At 43.5% G+C, this 13,604-nt stretch overlaps 2 protein-coding genes across 5 annotated transcripts; one reads left to right on the top strand and one right to left on the bottom strand.

The window, feature by feature from the left end:
* The first annotated feature begins 211 nt into the window (after positions 1 to 211).
* LOC123411699 (60S acidic ribosomal protein P2-C-like) lies at positions 212 to 898 on the top strand. The gene has a single exon (XM_045104660.1). The coding sequence runs from the start codon at positions 354 to 356 to the stop codon at positions 690 to 692; it is 339 nt and encodes a 112-aa protein (XP_044960595.1). The 5' UTR covers positions 212 to 353; the 3' UTR covers positions 693 to 898.
* A 1,355-nt stretch (positions 899 to 2,253) lies between these two features.
* Positions 2,254 to 11,426, bottom strand: LOC123407799 (centromere/kinetochore protein zw10 homolog). 4 transcript variants are annotated; one of them, XM_045101020.1, is made up of 14 exons: positions 10,761 to 11,426; positions 10,526 to 10,669; positions 9,565 to 9,738; positions 8,811 to 8,969; positions 7,556 to 7,786; positions 7,357 to 7,482; positions 6,873 to 6,971; positions 5,322 to 5,417; positions 4,642 to 4,770; positions 4,422 to 4,499; positions 4,076 to 4,234; positions 3,845 to 3,998; positions 3,674 to 3,756; positions 2,254 to 2,514 (listed from the first exon to the last, which is right to left on the bottom strand). In XM_045101020.1, the coding sequence occupies exons 1-14, from the start codon at positions 11,295 to 11,297 to the stop codon at positions 2,431 to 2,433; spliced, it is 2,253 nt and encodes a 750-aa protein (XP_044956955.1). In that variant the 5' UTR covers positions 11,298 to 11,426; the 3' UTR covers positions 2,254 to 2,430. The 4 variants fall into 4 exon arrangements, with proteins under 4 accessions (XP_044956955.1, XP_044956956.1, XP_044956957.1 ...); XM_045101021.1 differs by having other exon boundaries at positions 6,879 to 6,971; XM_045101022.1 differs by having other exon boundaries at positions 7,357 to 7,467.
* Between the last annotated feature and the right edge of the window lie 2,178 nt (positions 11,427 to 13,604).

Below are 13,604 nucleotides of genomic sequence, written 5' to 3'. Positions count from 1 at the left end.
GGTCCTTGTGCTGGGCTTGCTTGCTCTCTTAGGCTTGTTGCTTGTCGTGATGGAATTGGGCCTCCAGAGGCGGGCGCAGTACCGGCATAAGGAGTTGTCCCTTGGCTCGAAAAAAAAAAGAAACAACAGCAGGAGTCCAAACGGTTTCGCGTGCGCCTCTGGTTCGTTTCCGCCACGCCCACGAAAGCTTCTCCAGGTCGGTTTCGCAGCGCGCAAGAAACAGGAACCACCTCTTCACTATTTATACACGACCCCGCGGGCAGGGCAGACGCAGTTCAATCCAGGTCCCCGATCCATCGACTCCAGCAACACCAACGCAGACGCGCGCCGACGCCTTCTGCTTCGAGTTCGAGATGAGGTTCGTCGCCGCGTACCTGCTCGCCACCCTGGGCGGTAACCAGAGCCCGACCAAGGACGACGTGCGCGCCATCCTCGGCTCCGTGGGCGCCGAGGTGGAGGAGGGCAAGCTCGACGCCCTCTTCAAGGAGGTGGAGGGCAAGGACCTGGCCGAGCTCCTCGCCGCCGGCAGGGAGAAGTTCGCCTTCGCGCCCAGCGCCGGCGCCGCCATGGGCGCGTCCCCCGCTGCCGCAGCCGGTGACGCTGCCGCCGAGGAGAAGAAGGACAAGGCCCAGGAGAAGAAGGAAGAGGAGGAGGAGGAAGAGGACCTCGACATGTTCAGCCTCTTCGACTGAACGACCATCGATCTGCACCGACACCGCCCGGCTCTTTACCTTAGTTATATGTGTATCCGTAATCTGATGTGCTTTTTTTAGGGACGTAGTCTGCTGTACTTTGTGTAGTATTTTTTTGTTTAGGGCGTAATCTGCTGTAATTCGTTATCTGTGTATTGGGAGATTTTAGATGTTGAGATTGAAAATATAACCGTGTCCTGATGGAAGTATTTAGTGTTTGATTAAAGGAAAAAGTCCAAAATAAACCTTGAACTCGTAGAGGCTAGACCCTAATGTCCAAATCCCTGAAATTAGCACTCTGAATTCTCAAATCTCAGTCTAAATTAAACCCTGGAGTGGTTTTGGGCAGAAAAACGCTTATGTGGCATAGTCAACCGGGATTCTTTGACTGATGGGCCCATGCTGACAGATGGGGCCGTTGCAAGGTCCTTGATTAAATCATAGTGCGCAAAAAAAAAATCTCGTATGCTACATACTATGCTCCAGATCTAGCCTTAGGGCATGATCAACGGGCCACGCCGGACGGGTGCTTCAGGTGCCACATCGTCTTGCCAAACTTTGTCCAAGATTGTGTAAGGGCATGAACACTGCCACAACACTCCATCGAGATAAAAATAATTGAAGCCATCGTTTAATTCTACCTTCATCCATCGAAAGCAGTAGTATGATGCGGTCCAATCCTTTTCATTGGTTGCCTTCACACTTGTCACGGAAGAGCCGGCCTCTTATCCGGTCTACCTCTGCAAGGTACACCTTTTGTCATGCTAAACAACTCAAACCTACACCTTTTGTCATGCTAAACAACTCAAACCTACGTGACATGCTGGGGCATCTGTCCAACCTGAAGCGTTGGTCATGCCCTAAGGTAATGACATCTGGTTGGAGCTTGTATGTGTGGAACGAAAAAGTACGGTGTGAGCTTCGTCAGATGATTGTGTAAGATAATGACATGTTGGGTGATTATGGAACACACAATAGCTGAACTGTGGGTATTCCTAGTATTCACGTCATCACGTGCCATAACTATTCCGCCTCCCCTAAGATGTTTTTTCGATTCTAGGACGGAGGAAGTTTTTTTTTTTGGCACCTGCTTAGTGCATCTTTTTTTTAGTAAGAGCAAACAAGCACTATCCAAAGTTTGAAGGATTCTTGTGTTGTAGTAGTAGCTTGTAAATCCTGCAATATCACTGCTTTTAAGCGAATATATATGCAGTAATTCGGTGGCAAAACCTTCTAGGCTTAGGTTATGCAGAGACCTAACTGTAAGTGCAGGCCCAAGACGGCGAGGACGGCCTTACGTTGAAAGCGGAGGAGATCTATATAAGCTCAATCCAAAAACCAAACCATATTTTTTTCGCAACCATCACGACTCTATAGACATCTCCGGTTGCTCGACATGAGCAGCGCTGCAGCATGATGCTGGTGTCGAAACAGATCGGCACGGGCCACAGGCTTCGGCTACGGCGCCGCACTCGTGCCACGTCCGTCACCCTCTAGATAATTTGACTCGGAGAACCCAGCGACACTAGCTATGCTGCCCACTAAAGTTCGAGTCATAGACTTCGAGCTGTGTGATCAGGTTGTTTCTTCTATAAAAGCAAACCGCAAGCCCTGCAGCTTCAGTGCAAACTGCACCCTATGTCGATTGATATACAGTCAGTTAAGGTGCCTACAGAATACAATGGGGACAGAAAGCCATGATGAAGGCACAAACTAATCAACAACAGCACTCTGCATCCTAAGCTGGAGCCGCGACGATCCAGCCTAAGCACTCCTTCCGAAGAGGCGAATCGGCGAAAATTGCTTTGATGAAATTCCGCACCTGCGATCAATTACAGATTAACATAGTAACAAGTTTTGGCTTTAATGGATTCTGAACAAATAAGGCCAACAGATACAACAGGATCAACTGATGTTTGAAAATAGAACCAGAAACAAGATATTCGAAATTAAAAATGAATCGAACTTGAATTAATGAGGTAATAAATCTGGCTGCGGGCAAAGGCACGCAATGTTCATTACAACTGGACTGCTGATCCTAGACAACATCGAAGGAACAAATACAACATGATCCATTGACACCGGAAAAAAATGCTATGTGGTTATTATTATTTTCGAGAGCTTTGAAGCAAACAAACAACCTAGAGTTTCAGAACAATTTTTGGAAATTTAAAAGATTTTTGAAAATCTGAACATATTTTGAAAATTCAAACAAAAATTGGATTTCTGATTTTCTTTTGAAAAATTAAACAAAATTTGAATTTCTGAATTTTTTTGAAACACATCATCGCTCGCTTCGCTAATGCATGCTGACCAGCAAACGGCTGCTGGGGTGTTCTCTCTTCATGCATGGTACCGGGGAGGGGGGGGGGTATTTGCCTATTTGGGCTGAGCTCGTGCCTGCTGAGGAGGCCCTGTGCAGGCTACCAAACACCCAAAAGTGGGTTGAGTAGGGAACTTTTGCCCTCATGCACCATACCAAACACACCTAAAAGTGCACATAGTTCTGCCAAGGTTGACCATATTTTTCACAGATATTGTCCATTTTAAAATAAATATCCATCTCATCCATGTAACCACTTACTCTAAAAGGCTTACTTTAGTTCCTCATCATGTTATTTACCAGTAGGCCTCTAAAGTGTGCTAAAATAACATTAACTTAGCAAGCACTCCCTTGGTTCCAAAATAATTGTCGTGGTTTTCGTTCAAATTTGAAATTTGAGTCGTGGTTTTAGTTCAAATTTGAAATTTGAACTAAAACCACAACAAGTATTTTGGAACAGATTTGAACTAAAACCACGACAAGTATTTTGGAACAGAGGGAGTAGGATACAAAGAACACCATGCACAACAATATGATGGCAGGTAAAACAGTAACAGGTTGTACCAACAACAGATGACAGTCCCTCAAAAAAAAAGACTGGGCACTATCAGAACTCCATTTAAAGGTAAAAAGAAAAGGAAAGGGGCAACTTGCTCACCTCAGATGATGTGAAACCACAGTTAGCTAGCTCCCCGTTTTCCCATGCAGCTGTGATGGACTTCAATGACATATCAAGCAACTCTGGGCAACATTGATGTTTTTCAGTACTATTGGAGTGAACGTAATAATATGACACGTCAAATAAGACCAAAAACTGAGACAAAAGTACCTGCTAATTTTCGGAATTTCTTCAAAGATGGTATACTCTCATCCAGCTGGACCCAGGTATGATGATCCAAGAACTTCTCATCGTCATCGGTCTCAATCAGGGACAGAAATAGTGAGGAGAGGTTTTCAAGAGCCAAATGTATAAGGCCTTGCAGCTGGAAGTGTATCACATATATATTAATAAACATCAAAAGAGTGCTCAGCTCAAACCTTTCAAGCATAATATTATCACCTGTAAGGTCTCTTCTGCTGCCATGTCATCTATCAGAAGCATATCCTTTGTAATTCTAGCAAAGACGGGTCCAAGGACATGAAACATACTTCTCCTGTAAATTGACCTAGGCAGTACTGATTCCCACATAATGTGTATCTTCTCTAAAATGAACACCACCTGAAACGAGGTCAATATATACCATTAGTTGACAATCTATAATTAATCACTCTTGAGAATTTTGCCACTATATAAATAATACAAACAAATTAGAGGTCCTGAATAATATACAAGAGAAATTATAGTAGAATTTCCTTTGCCATATTTCTTCTAGGTACAGCTCATATTCTTTGGCAACGAGACATACCTGCTCAATACTAAATTTTGCTGATTCACAATGCTGAGATTGGTGTGTGTTCTGAAAACCATCAGCGCCATCTATAGCCTGAAAAATAATGTGACAAACTTGAAATCAGCTTGACCGCTTACCACCAGAAGAAATAAATGATGTGAATTCCACAGAGTTTTCACCACTGATCATTTTATCCCTCCAAGGATGCAATGCAATAAAAGGTATAGGGGAATACCTCGCTTAAGTTAGCTGTTGCAAGCTGTATTTGTCTTCTCAGTATACTATTTGCCATCTGGGAGAAGATTGGAGCTAAATCCACAAAAACAACTAGTTTGTGTTGATCACTAGGAAAATCTGCACGGTACTGGACAAAAGCATCGAGAAAGGTTAGGAAAACACATTGCCATCTTAAAGACATGCAGATAGCTCCAAAGAAGAAATTTTCTATAAGATATTCAAATAGAAGCACAGTTGGTTTTAAAATTTAGGTGAATCATAATGGAACACTAATCTAGGATGCAAAAACACACATCTGAGTTCACTCATCAACCAGTTGGTTTTTTAAGACGACCACATAAAGAGATTTGAAAATAAAGGAAGTGTAGAGAACAAAAAGGGGGTTGTTTGGTTTTAGGCTAACCTAGCCACAACTAAAATTTGGTAAGTGTTGCTAAAAAACCATCAACACACTTGTGGCAAAAAGCTGAAAATTTATGACGCGTGGGTCATATAAGTACTGAAGTGTGCCAGTCAGAACTGTGGCAACCAACCAAACACCCACCCAACAATCTGTAGCACGCCTAAGCTTAGGCTGACCAAACAGACCCTAAGCATGCACATGGGAGGCAATAATTTACACGTTAATCAGCATCTGAAATAAATCATAGCAAGGAGCAAATAGCAGGACATACAAACCTCAAATGCAAGACCAAGAATTTCTTGGGACAAATGGTAGAAGTCATTGTGAATGATGGCAGCCACCGGACTGATACTATTGAGTTGCTTCTCTAGCTTCAAAAAAAAACATTAAACTTAATTAGTTAATTTTGGATCCAATTCGGGATTTTTCTAGGGAAGTTTCGGGAAGAAATCGGAACGGAATAATATAGATTCATACAGAGGAAAAGGTTCTCTATTGATGCAAACGCTGTACCTAGAGGATAGGGTATTAAGTAAAATGACAGTAACAAAAACAAATAACTGAAGGGTAGAATACGGTGTGATCTCATAATAGGACAACTTCATAACGCAAATCAATGACAAAATCACTGTAGTAGGTTTATCTAAAATATTTGAAACCATAAGATCACATTAAGTAAGAATGTAAGATCTCTTAAATGAGCACAACAGGTACATCATGTATGAAACAGTTTACATCAACTAAGTACATCAGGAAGGCTCCTGCCGGTGCAGCATTACGGTCAAAATAAGAATTAGGTCTCGCAATCCCATGATTAAAGGTGTAATTTAAAGTTTAAGTAAACCACACATACTAAGGGAAATCATCAAACGATATCATCAACTTATAAGCTTCCTAGAAATAGGGAGATCTAAGCCCTTTGGGCTGTGGGTTTGTTGCGAGCCCCGCGCATCATCGACCTAAGAACTTTTTTACCGCCTCAGCCTACGCCTCGGTTGTTTGTGAGCATTCATCCAGGGTGTTCTGGCTCGCATGTCACTGTGCCGCTGCATTGGGGAGGCTGTTGCTGTTGCTTACGTATGTGGAGTGATGTCTATGTTTCCTCTCACTGCTATGCTCGCATTTGAGGGTAACTCCAGAATGGTATAGTGTCTAAAATAGTGACGCTGCCCTCTTGCCGCTGGTGGGTGTCAGATGCATGAGAGTGCAGAGAGGACACTATCAGAAGCATAGACAGCTGTCCGCGTGTGAAAGCATGCGCTCCTCAACCATGTCTATGCTTCCGATGGATCTGGCACCATGGCCACCGCAACCAAAACCACAGAAACAGTAATACAAAAGGGCCCACAAGCAAAGAAACAACCAACAGATAAACCCTAGAAAGGAAACAGCACGGCAAATCGTGTGTCTACTTCTAATAGTATTCTAAGGATGCCCCTGTTTGAAATGATGTGTATTTTATGCGCCCAAGTTATATGTTCATCTTCAGAATTTTGTTTTTTTCAATAAAGAGTAATAATATGTTAATATCAAGATGATGTCAAGTACACCCAACCTCTGCAACAACACAATGTAAAGAACTAATTTTATCTGAAATCTGAAGAATAACGGCACTGTTGCAAAATTGTAATAAAATACATGGCATTTGGCTACTAGTTAGCATGTCTAAATAAAATGCATAAGTTAATAATTCTCTCAGGACTATCCTAGATGGTCTCGGACACATGATTGCATGACATACATGATACATTGCCATCACTAGAGATTTGGTTCAAATGTGAATCTCATGACACAATACCAAATTATCATGCAAAGTTAGTACATACACAAACCTGAACTGGCACAATAGCCTTATACAAGAGCAAGGCATCCCTGACAGCATAGCAAAATTCCTTTGCGACTCTTGTGGACGACAAACAAGCATCCTGCACTGATTATACAACAACAGAAACGGATGTACATCAAATGATTGAGAAATTTTATATAACATGCAAATACTGAAAAGTGGGACGCTGTATTTGAAAAAGAAAGGTGGTTATAATCATTGTTTATAAAACGTCCTGCTTTAGACGCTTAGCGTCACTTAAGCGACAAGGCGCCCTGACAGCGCCTTAGAAATATGCCCGATATAGGCGCTTAGGCATCGCTTAAGCGTCAGAGCAGGTGGTGCTCGCTTTAGGTCGCTTTACCACCTTATAAACCATGGTTATAATGAGGAAGGATAATGACATGTTACACTAGTACAAGCAACAAGCAGTTATGCTAATAGATCCAGTGGATTTATAAAAATGAATGTAGAGGCAGGCATACCTTGAGGGCTCCATGGACCAATTTCATTAAGTGAAGTGCTGATTTAGATATAAAACACTTCTCTGGCTGGAAAAGTAAATCAACAACACAATCTCTGTGGTCATCTGATGCCTGCAATAGCAAGCACTTCACAACAATGAATCCCACATTATCCTGCTAAGTAATTTTTCAATGGCAAAACATAAATTTTGGTACTCACAAGAGGGTTATCATAGTCATATTGTACAAGAATGTATCTTGCTTTCACTAATATCTCATTTCTCTTCCTTACAGCAAAATGAACTTCAACATCATCAACAAATTGGGTTAACTTGCCATCTTTTCTGTCAGGCGATATAAACATCATACCCCTAAGGGTATTCTCAAATTCAGTTGTACTCCTTATAACATCTTGGAACTCAATCAGCTTGGATGCCTCATCTGGAACAGCCTGAAAACATAACTCAATGACCAGACCAGTTATTATAACATATATAACAACAATATTTTTGGGGAATCGCTGTCATTATAGAATAAATCTGGTGGCATCTGTTTCATTCTACAAACAGAGATTGCCAAGGACATGCACACAAACAAGACAAGTGAAGTAAGGAAGCTGAGTTGCTTAGAAGCTGTAATGACAGTTAGATCAGGCCAGTCTGATCATTTCCATTTTCATGTTCAGCATAGGGCGAAAAATTCAATCTGCCATCACATGCTCATCTTTGTGATCAGTTTATACTTTATACTGTGGCGTAGAAATTAGAGGGAAATTATGTATTGTAGTAATTCTTGCGTATTATTCTTGTCTTGTCAAGTTCTCATATAAGGGAGAAGTGGTCAACGTTGATAGTATTTTCCTCAAACAACCCAGTCATAATTCACAAATCAACAAATCGAACTACAAACACAAGAGATATTGATAGTTCAATGGGCACTGAACGAAGATGGTCAAATAGAGACAGGCATGCGTGTCAGCTGAAGGGCTGCTCACCAGAAGAAAAACAGCAAATTAAGCAATTGCCAAGCTTTTATTTGTTAAATAGACGAGCGTTGCTGCAGAATTGGATAATACTCCCTCCGTCCCATAATATAAGAATGTTTTTGACAGTAATGTAGTGTCAGAAACGCTCTTATATTATGGGACGGAGGGCGTAGTTCTAAATATCGTATAGAATACTAATTCAGTCCTTACAATTTAAACTATGTGAGAAATTTCTGCATAAGCAAAAAGAAAAGTCTGAACAAGTAAAGTAATGCATGTGGCAATTAAATGCAATGTGATTTCAAACTCACTTAGAATGCACTAATGCATGTTGAATGGTAGAGGATTCTCATGCATAAATCGGACAGATGCTAGTGGATCAACCTAGTAAATCTAACGGCTACAACAATTTTGATGATGTGGAAGCACGCATGTTGAGATAATTAGAAGTAGTGGGGATCACTCTCTTAGGTAGGATAAATAAGCATACCTTGGAGAGAAAATGTGTGATAACCAGATCAGAAATTCTTGACCAGGTTAACTTTGCAAAGGACTGCATCCATGTGATATTTTCCACACAAATGAACTTGCGAGCAAACTTGATGACATCGATTACTCTTGAGTAAAGGACTGACCCATCTTTGTAGCCCTTGAACAATAACAAAGCAATTACATGATTCAAGAAATCGCATTGATTGCTTGACAGCTTATAATTCTAGATATGCAAACACCTAATTTTACCTACTCCGTAAAAGAGACAACAGCCTAGTACTGTTAGAAATGGCACCTTCAATTCAGCTCTTATTTAGCATTCATATTGCGGTAACAACTTGGAAGAACAATAAGTAAATGGCTGGGAATAAAGCAGATGCATGCCCCTTTGGTTCAGAGAATTAAAAGAACGCATGAGTAGGGAAAGCATAGAAGTGCAATCTCGTGCATTTTTTAAATGCCATAAGATTGAACGCTACAATAATTTTCACCAAAGGGCGATTGCTTACACCACAGGAAAAACATACGAATCTTTCCAAGAGATTGGAGTGAACGGAAATTTCTTATGATATGTAGTGCACATGAATCTCTAGGAAAAAATGATATGGATTTCAATTCAAAAAATCAAACAATTTAGATATTACAAATTCTTAAAGGACTAGAATGCTAAAAAATCTTTTGAATCAAGGAGGCCTTTCAAAACAAAAGATAACCCAGCTCTGAGGAACCAGTAAACACTGTGAAGAGCTTACCTGTAGTTCTTCTGAGGGTACTATACTCAAGACTGATACTGGGTATGTAGAGCCACTTTTCTCAAGCACTTCTACAGAAACTGTGACAGATATGTTGCTGATTGCTGGAATAAAGACATGCTTTACCATCAGGTCTGCAACTTTTGCCATCCCATAGTCTAGAGAATCAATTATCTGCATATCCAACAACAGAAAGGTATGATAAAGTGGTTCATTTATTACCCAAGCGTTTTGTACAAAGACATTTGACCAAGCTCACTGAACAATTTATTGGTACAGATAATAACATACGACCACAGAATTTGATAGAGCTTCCTAATACATATAGAGAAGTACCCCTGCACACAATAAACTGGTTTCGTTTGTTTAATCTATATGTAACATATGGTCAATCACAGCGTTCTATGGGTTATTAAGAAGACAGCATCAGAAATAAAAAAAAATACTTCCTCCATCCAGAATTATTTGTCACTCAAACGGATGTATCTAAACGTATGTTAGTGCTAGATCATCCGCTTGAGCGACAAGTAATTCAGGACGGAGGGAGTAGTTCAGTGCAGCGAAGAATTAGCAGCTGATCTTTGGTGGGGTATGAGAAGGCCAAATGATAAACTTGTGATGGCCCATAGGAAGAACGTAACTGATGTGGTAAGCATATTTTAAAAGCTGCAAGGGCCCATAGGAAGAACGAGCTGCTGAATGTGTTATATCAGGATTCCAAAAGTGTCCACCATATCCTTTAGTCCATAAATTCTTGGCCGATGATTATCCTTAGCGATAGTTTTGTACACTATTTAACGATCATAACAAATGTCCATACAAACCAACTGAAAAGTTCAAGGCATAGAATATGTAAGACGATAAATTTCTGTTGATCACAAAATTTTGCCTAATCAATCTCTTGTGTCTTCCAAAATACTTTAGGATCAAAATTGTTGATCTGAAGACAAGTAAACCTTACTTCCAATGCCTGCAGCGCCACACGAAGCTCGACACCGGGCGTTCCACTTGAACTGCCGCTCGGTCCAGCCCTCACCACTACCTTCCCTCCCTCGGGTGCAAACTCCACGCACTCCTCCACATTCTTCGAAAGTCCTACTTGCAGCTGCATCACCATCGGAAACAACCAGCACAGCAGTTAGCACAAACACAAATCCTAGCATGCAAAAGGCACCTCGAACCAGCACACCCCTCACCTCGTCGACGAGCTGCTCCCATTCGCCTCGAAGAAGCCCAAACACGACTGGCTCGTCCCCACCGGATCCAGATCCCTCAGGGTTCACCAGGAGGGGCTTGAGCTCGGCGGCGGCAGCGGCAGCATCAAGGGGGTTGGCTGAGGCGCGAGCGGCGCGAAGCCGCGCAGAGAGGGAAGCCACGGAGGATGCGGCAGCGAGGTGCTCCTGGCGCTCGCGGAGCTCGCGGCGGGCCGCTACAAGGCGATCAGAGAGGGACCTGAGGTCGGACAGGTCCGGGGAGGAGGAGAGCGGGGAGAGCGCCGATTGGAGCGAGGACTGGAGGGACGCTGACGAGGCCGCGGAGCTGGCGGCTCGGAGGAGCGCGGAGGCGAGCGGCTCGCGGTTGGAGGAGGCGAAGGAGAGGGCGGAGGCGTGCAGGCGGTCGGAGCGGTGGCGTAGGTGGTCGATGAGGAGGCGGAGGTCGGGCGCGGAGAGTGGGGTGGAGGGATCGGCGTCGGCGGTGGTCGAGAGGAGGAGCTCGCGCACGTCATCGGCCATCGCCGGCTCGCCGCCGGCAGGGATCCCGGAACTCGTGGGAGGAGTTGAACTGTTGATGACTTTTGGGCCCGTTCGGATCTGCTGCGGCTTCAGCGCTTGGTGCCGCGCGCTAGCTTCTGTCGAAAGGCCCACACGCCAGGCCCACAGCTCCTCCTTCGCTAAATGGGCCGGTAGCCCATCGGTGAGGAGGGACTTTTTCAGTGTTTTAACCTTTTTTCTAAACATGAGCACAAAATGAACCGATTTGAAATCATTTTACGATCTGACCCTTTTAGAAACGTCACAAGCCGTGGCGTTGCTGCCCCACTATGCAACGCCTGTCTACCGTGGCGTTGCTGCCCTACAGTGATACGCCTGTCTACCGTGACGTTTTTTCTTTTTTGCAACGCCAGTCTACAGTGACGTTGCACACACACTGTGAAACGCCAACAGTGCTGGCGTTGCTGCCCTACAGTGACACGTCTGTCTACCGTGGCGTTTTTTCTTTCTTGCAATGCCAGTCTAATGTGGTGTTGCAGGCCGATTGTGAAACGCCAACAGTGCTGGCGTTGCAGACCCACTATGGAACGCAGCGACGACATCCAGCCAGCCCACGGCATGCTGCCAGCAACATGTGTACTGCTGAAACGCCATGGACCATGGCGTTTCACTCGTGGCATGCAACGCCACATTAGACTGGCGTTTGAGTGGGCCTGCAACGCCACTTTAGATTGGCGTTTCTATGTGCGTCTGCAACGCCACATTAGACTGGTGTTTCTATGTGCTTCTGCAACGCCACGGGCTCTGGCGTTTCAAAAAAGGTCAGATCGTGAAATGGTTTCAATCAGAGTTCATTCCGTGAAATACTTTCATCCCATGGGTCAAAATCGTGAAAAAATCCGGTGAGGAGGGCTGGCCTGTATCGAAGGCTGAAACTGGGCTACCTCATTTAGGACAGTAAAACTGAGCCTAAACCGAGCAATCTTACGCCCTCATGATTTCTGACCGTTAGATCTCACATTAGGGTCATTTCTGGCCGTTAGATGCTCTGTCCTAAGGGGCTGCTACTCCCGAAGAAAAATCCATGATTTGTGGTTCATCAGGCCTTTGTCGGCCTATTAACCTCTACCCCAATCGCGGGAGGCGAGAGCCCGTCGTTCGTCTTGATCGACAGAATCAGATCGACTCCTTCTTCCGACCTCTCGTCTCTCTCACGACCAGGCGACGACATACCTATGGTTGGAGCCGGCGTGGAAGATGGCTCGGCTAGGAAGCCGATGCCCACCAACGACTTCCATCGGGCGTTATCCCGGTCCTCCTCCCGTCCTTCCTTCCGTCATATCTCTCTCTCTCCAGAAGGTTCATCTCTTCGCGGTGTTCAGCTGCCATCCGAGATCTGGAGGAGGAGGCCCGGCAAAATCGAGTGTGTATGCAGTGGCTCGAAGGTTGTGGGATGCAGCCGCTTGAACTCGCCACTATCAGCAGGACTGAGGCGCAGGCTCCACCTCGCGTGGTCATGTCCGGCACATCCACTGGAGGTTCGTGTTTCCCCATTTTTTTATCCTACTGCTATTCTAGGATTTTTAAAGTTCATTGTTCATGTGTGTTGTATTATAAAATATCGAGTAAAGAAGACGATTATTTCTATGCCAAAGATCTTTTGTTGGTGAATCTGTAGGGAAGAAAGTAAGAAAAAAAATATGTGAATGCAAAGTTTGGATTTGTAGCGAGCAAATGGGTCATGTCAATGCATTGCTTACTATATATAGCAACGATATACATCAGGTCGCTTTTAGAATTAGATTGAATTACTTCAGAGTTATAGAATAACCAAACATTAATACATGCAAGAAAGTCCTCCGTTTGTTTTGATCCTACAGGAGCCCCTGCGGCCCTACTGTTCTTGATCCCAAATCCCATGACCAAGCCCCCACCTCCTGGTTGTCCAATGAAGGAGTCCACTTCTAAAAAGTGAGTTCTCTTAATCAGTATACATGGCCTCTCCTCACATGTCCTTTCTTCATATTTAAGAGGCTCTCAAGCTTTGTTAGTTTTCTGATAGATATGGAGTTTTAATTTGATAGCCCCAACAATAGTGGGTACCCATGGAGTTATCTATCTGTATTGTCAATCTGACACAGTTTTTTTGCCTTCTATCATGTTAAGCTTTATTAATGGATGATATGTGCCATGTTTTTCTTCTTATTCTGTTTCTTCATTTTCATGTGAAATTATTTGATATATCTTGGGTATGGACGATTTATTTGCAAAATGTCCCAGAATTTGTGAATCCTGGTGTGCAAGAATCAACACAAATGCTCAAACATG

The sequence above is a fragment of the Hordeum vulgare genome, chromosome 7H (assembly GCF_904849725.1).
Source record: "Hordeum vulgare subsp. vulgare chromosome 7H, MorexV3_pseudomolecules_assembly, whole genome shotgun sequence".
In the NCBI taxonomy this organism is placed as follows: Eukaryota; Viridiplantae; Streptophyta; class Magnoliopsida; order Poales; family Poaceae; genus Hordeum; species Hordeum vulgare.
This window is presented reverse-complemented; position numbering and strand designations above follow the sequence as displayed.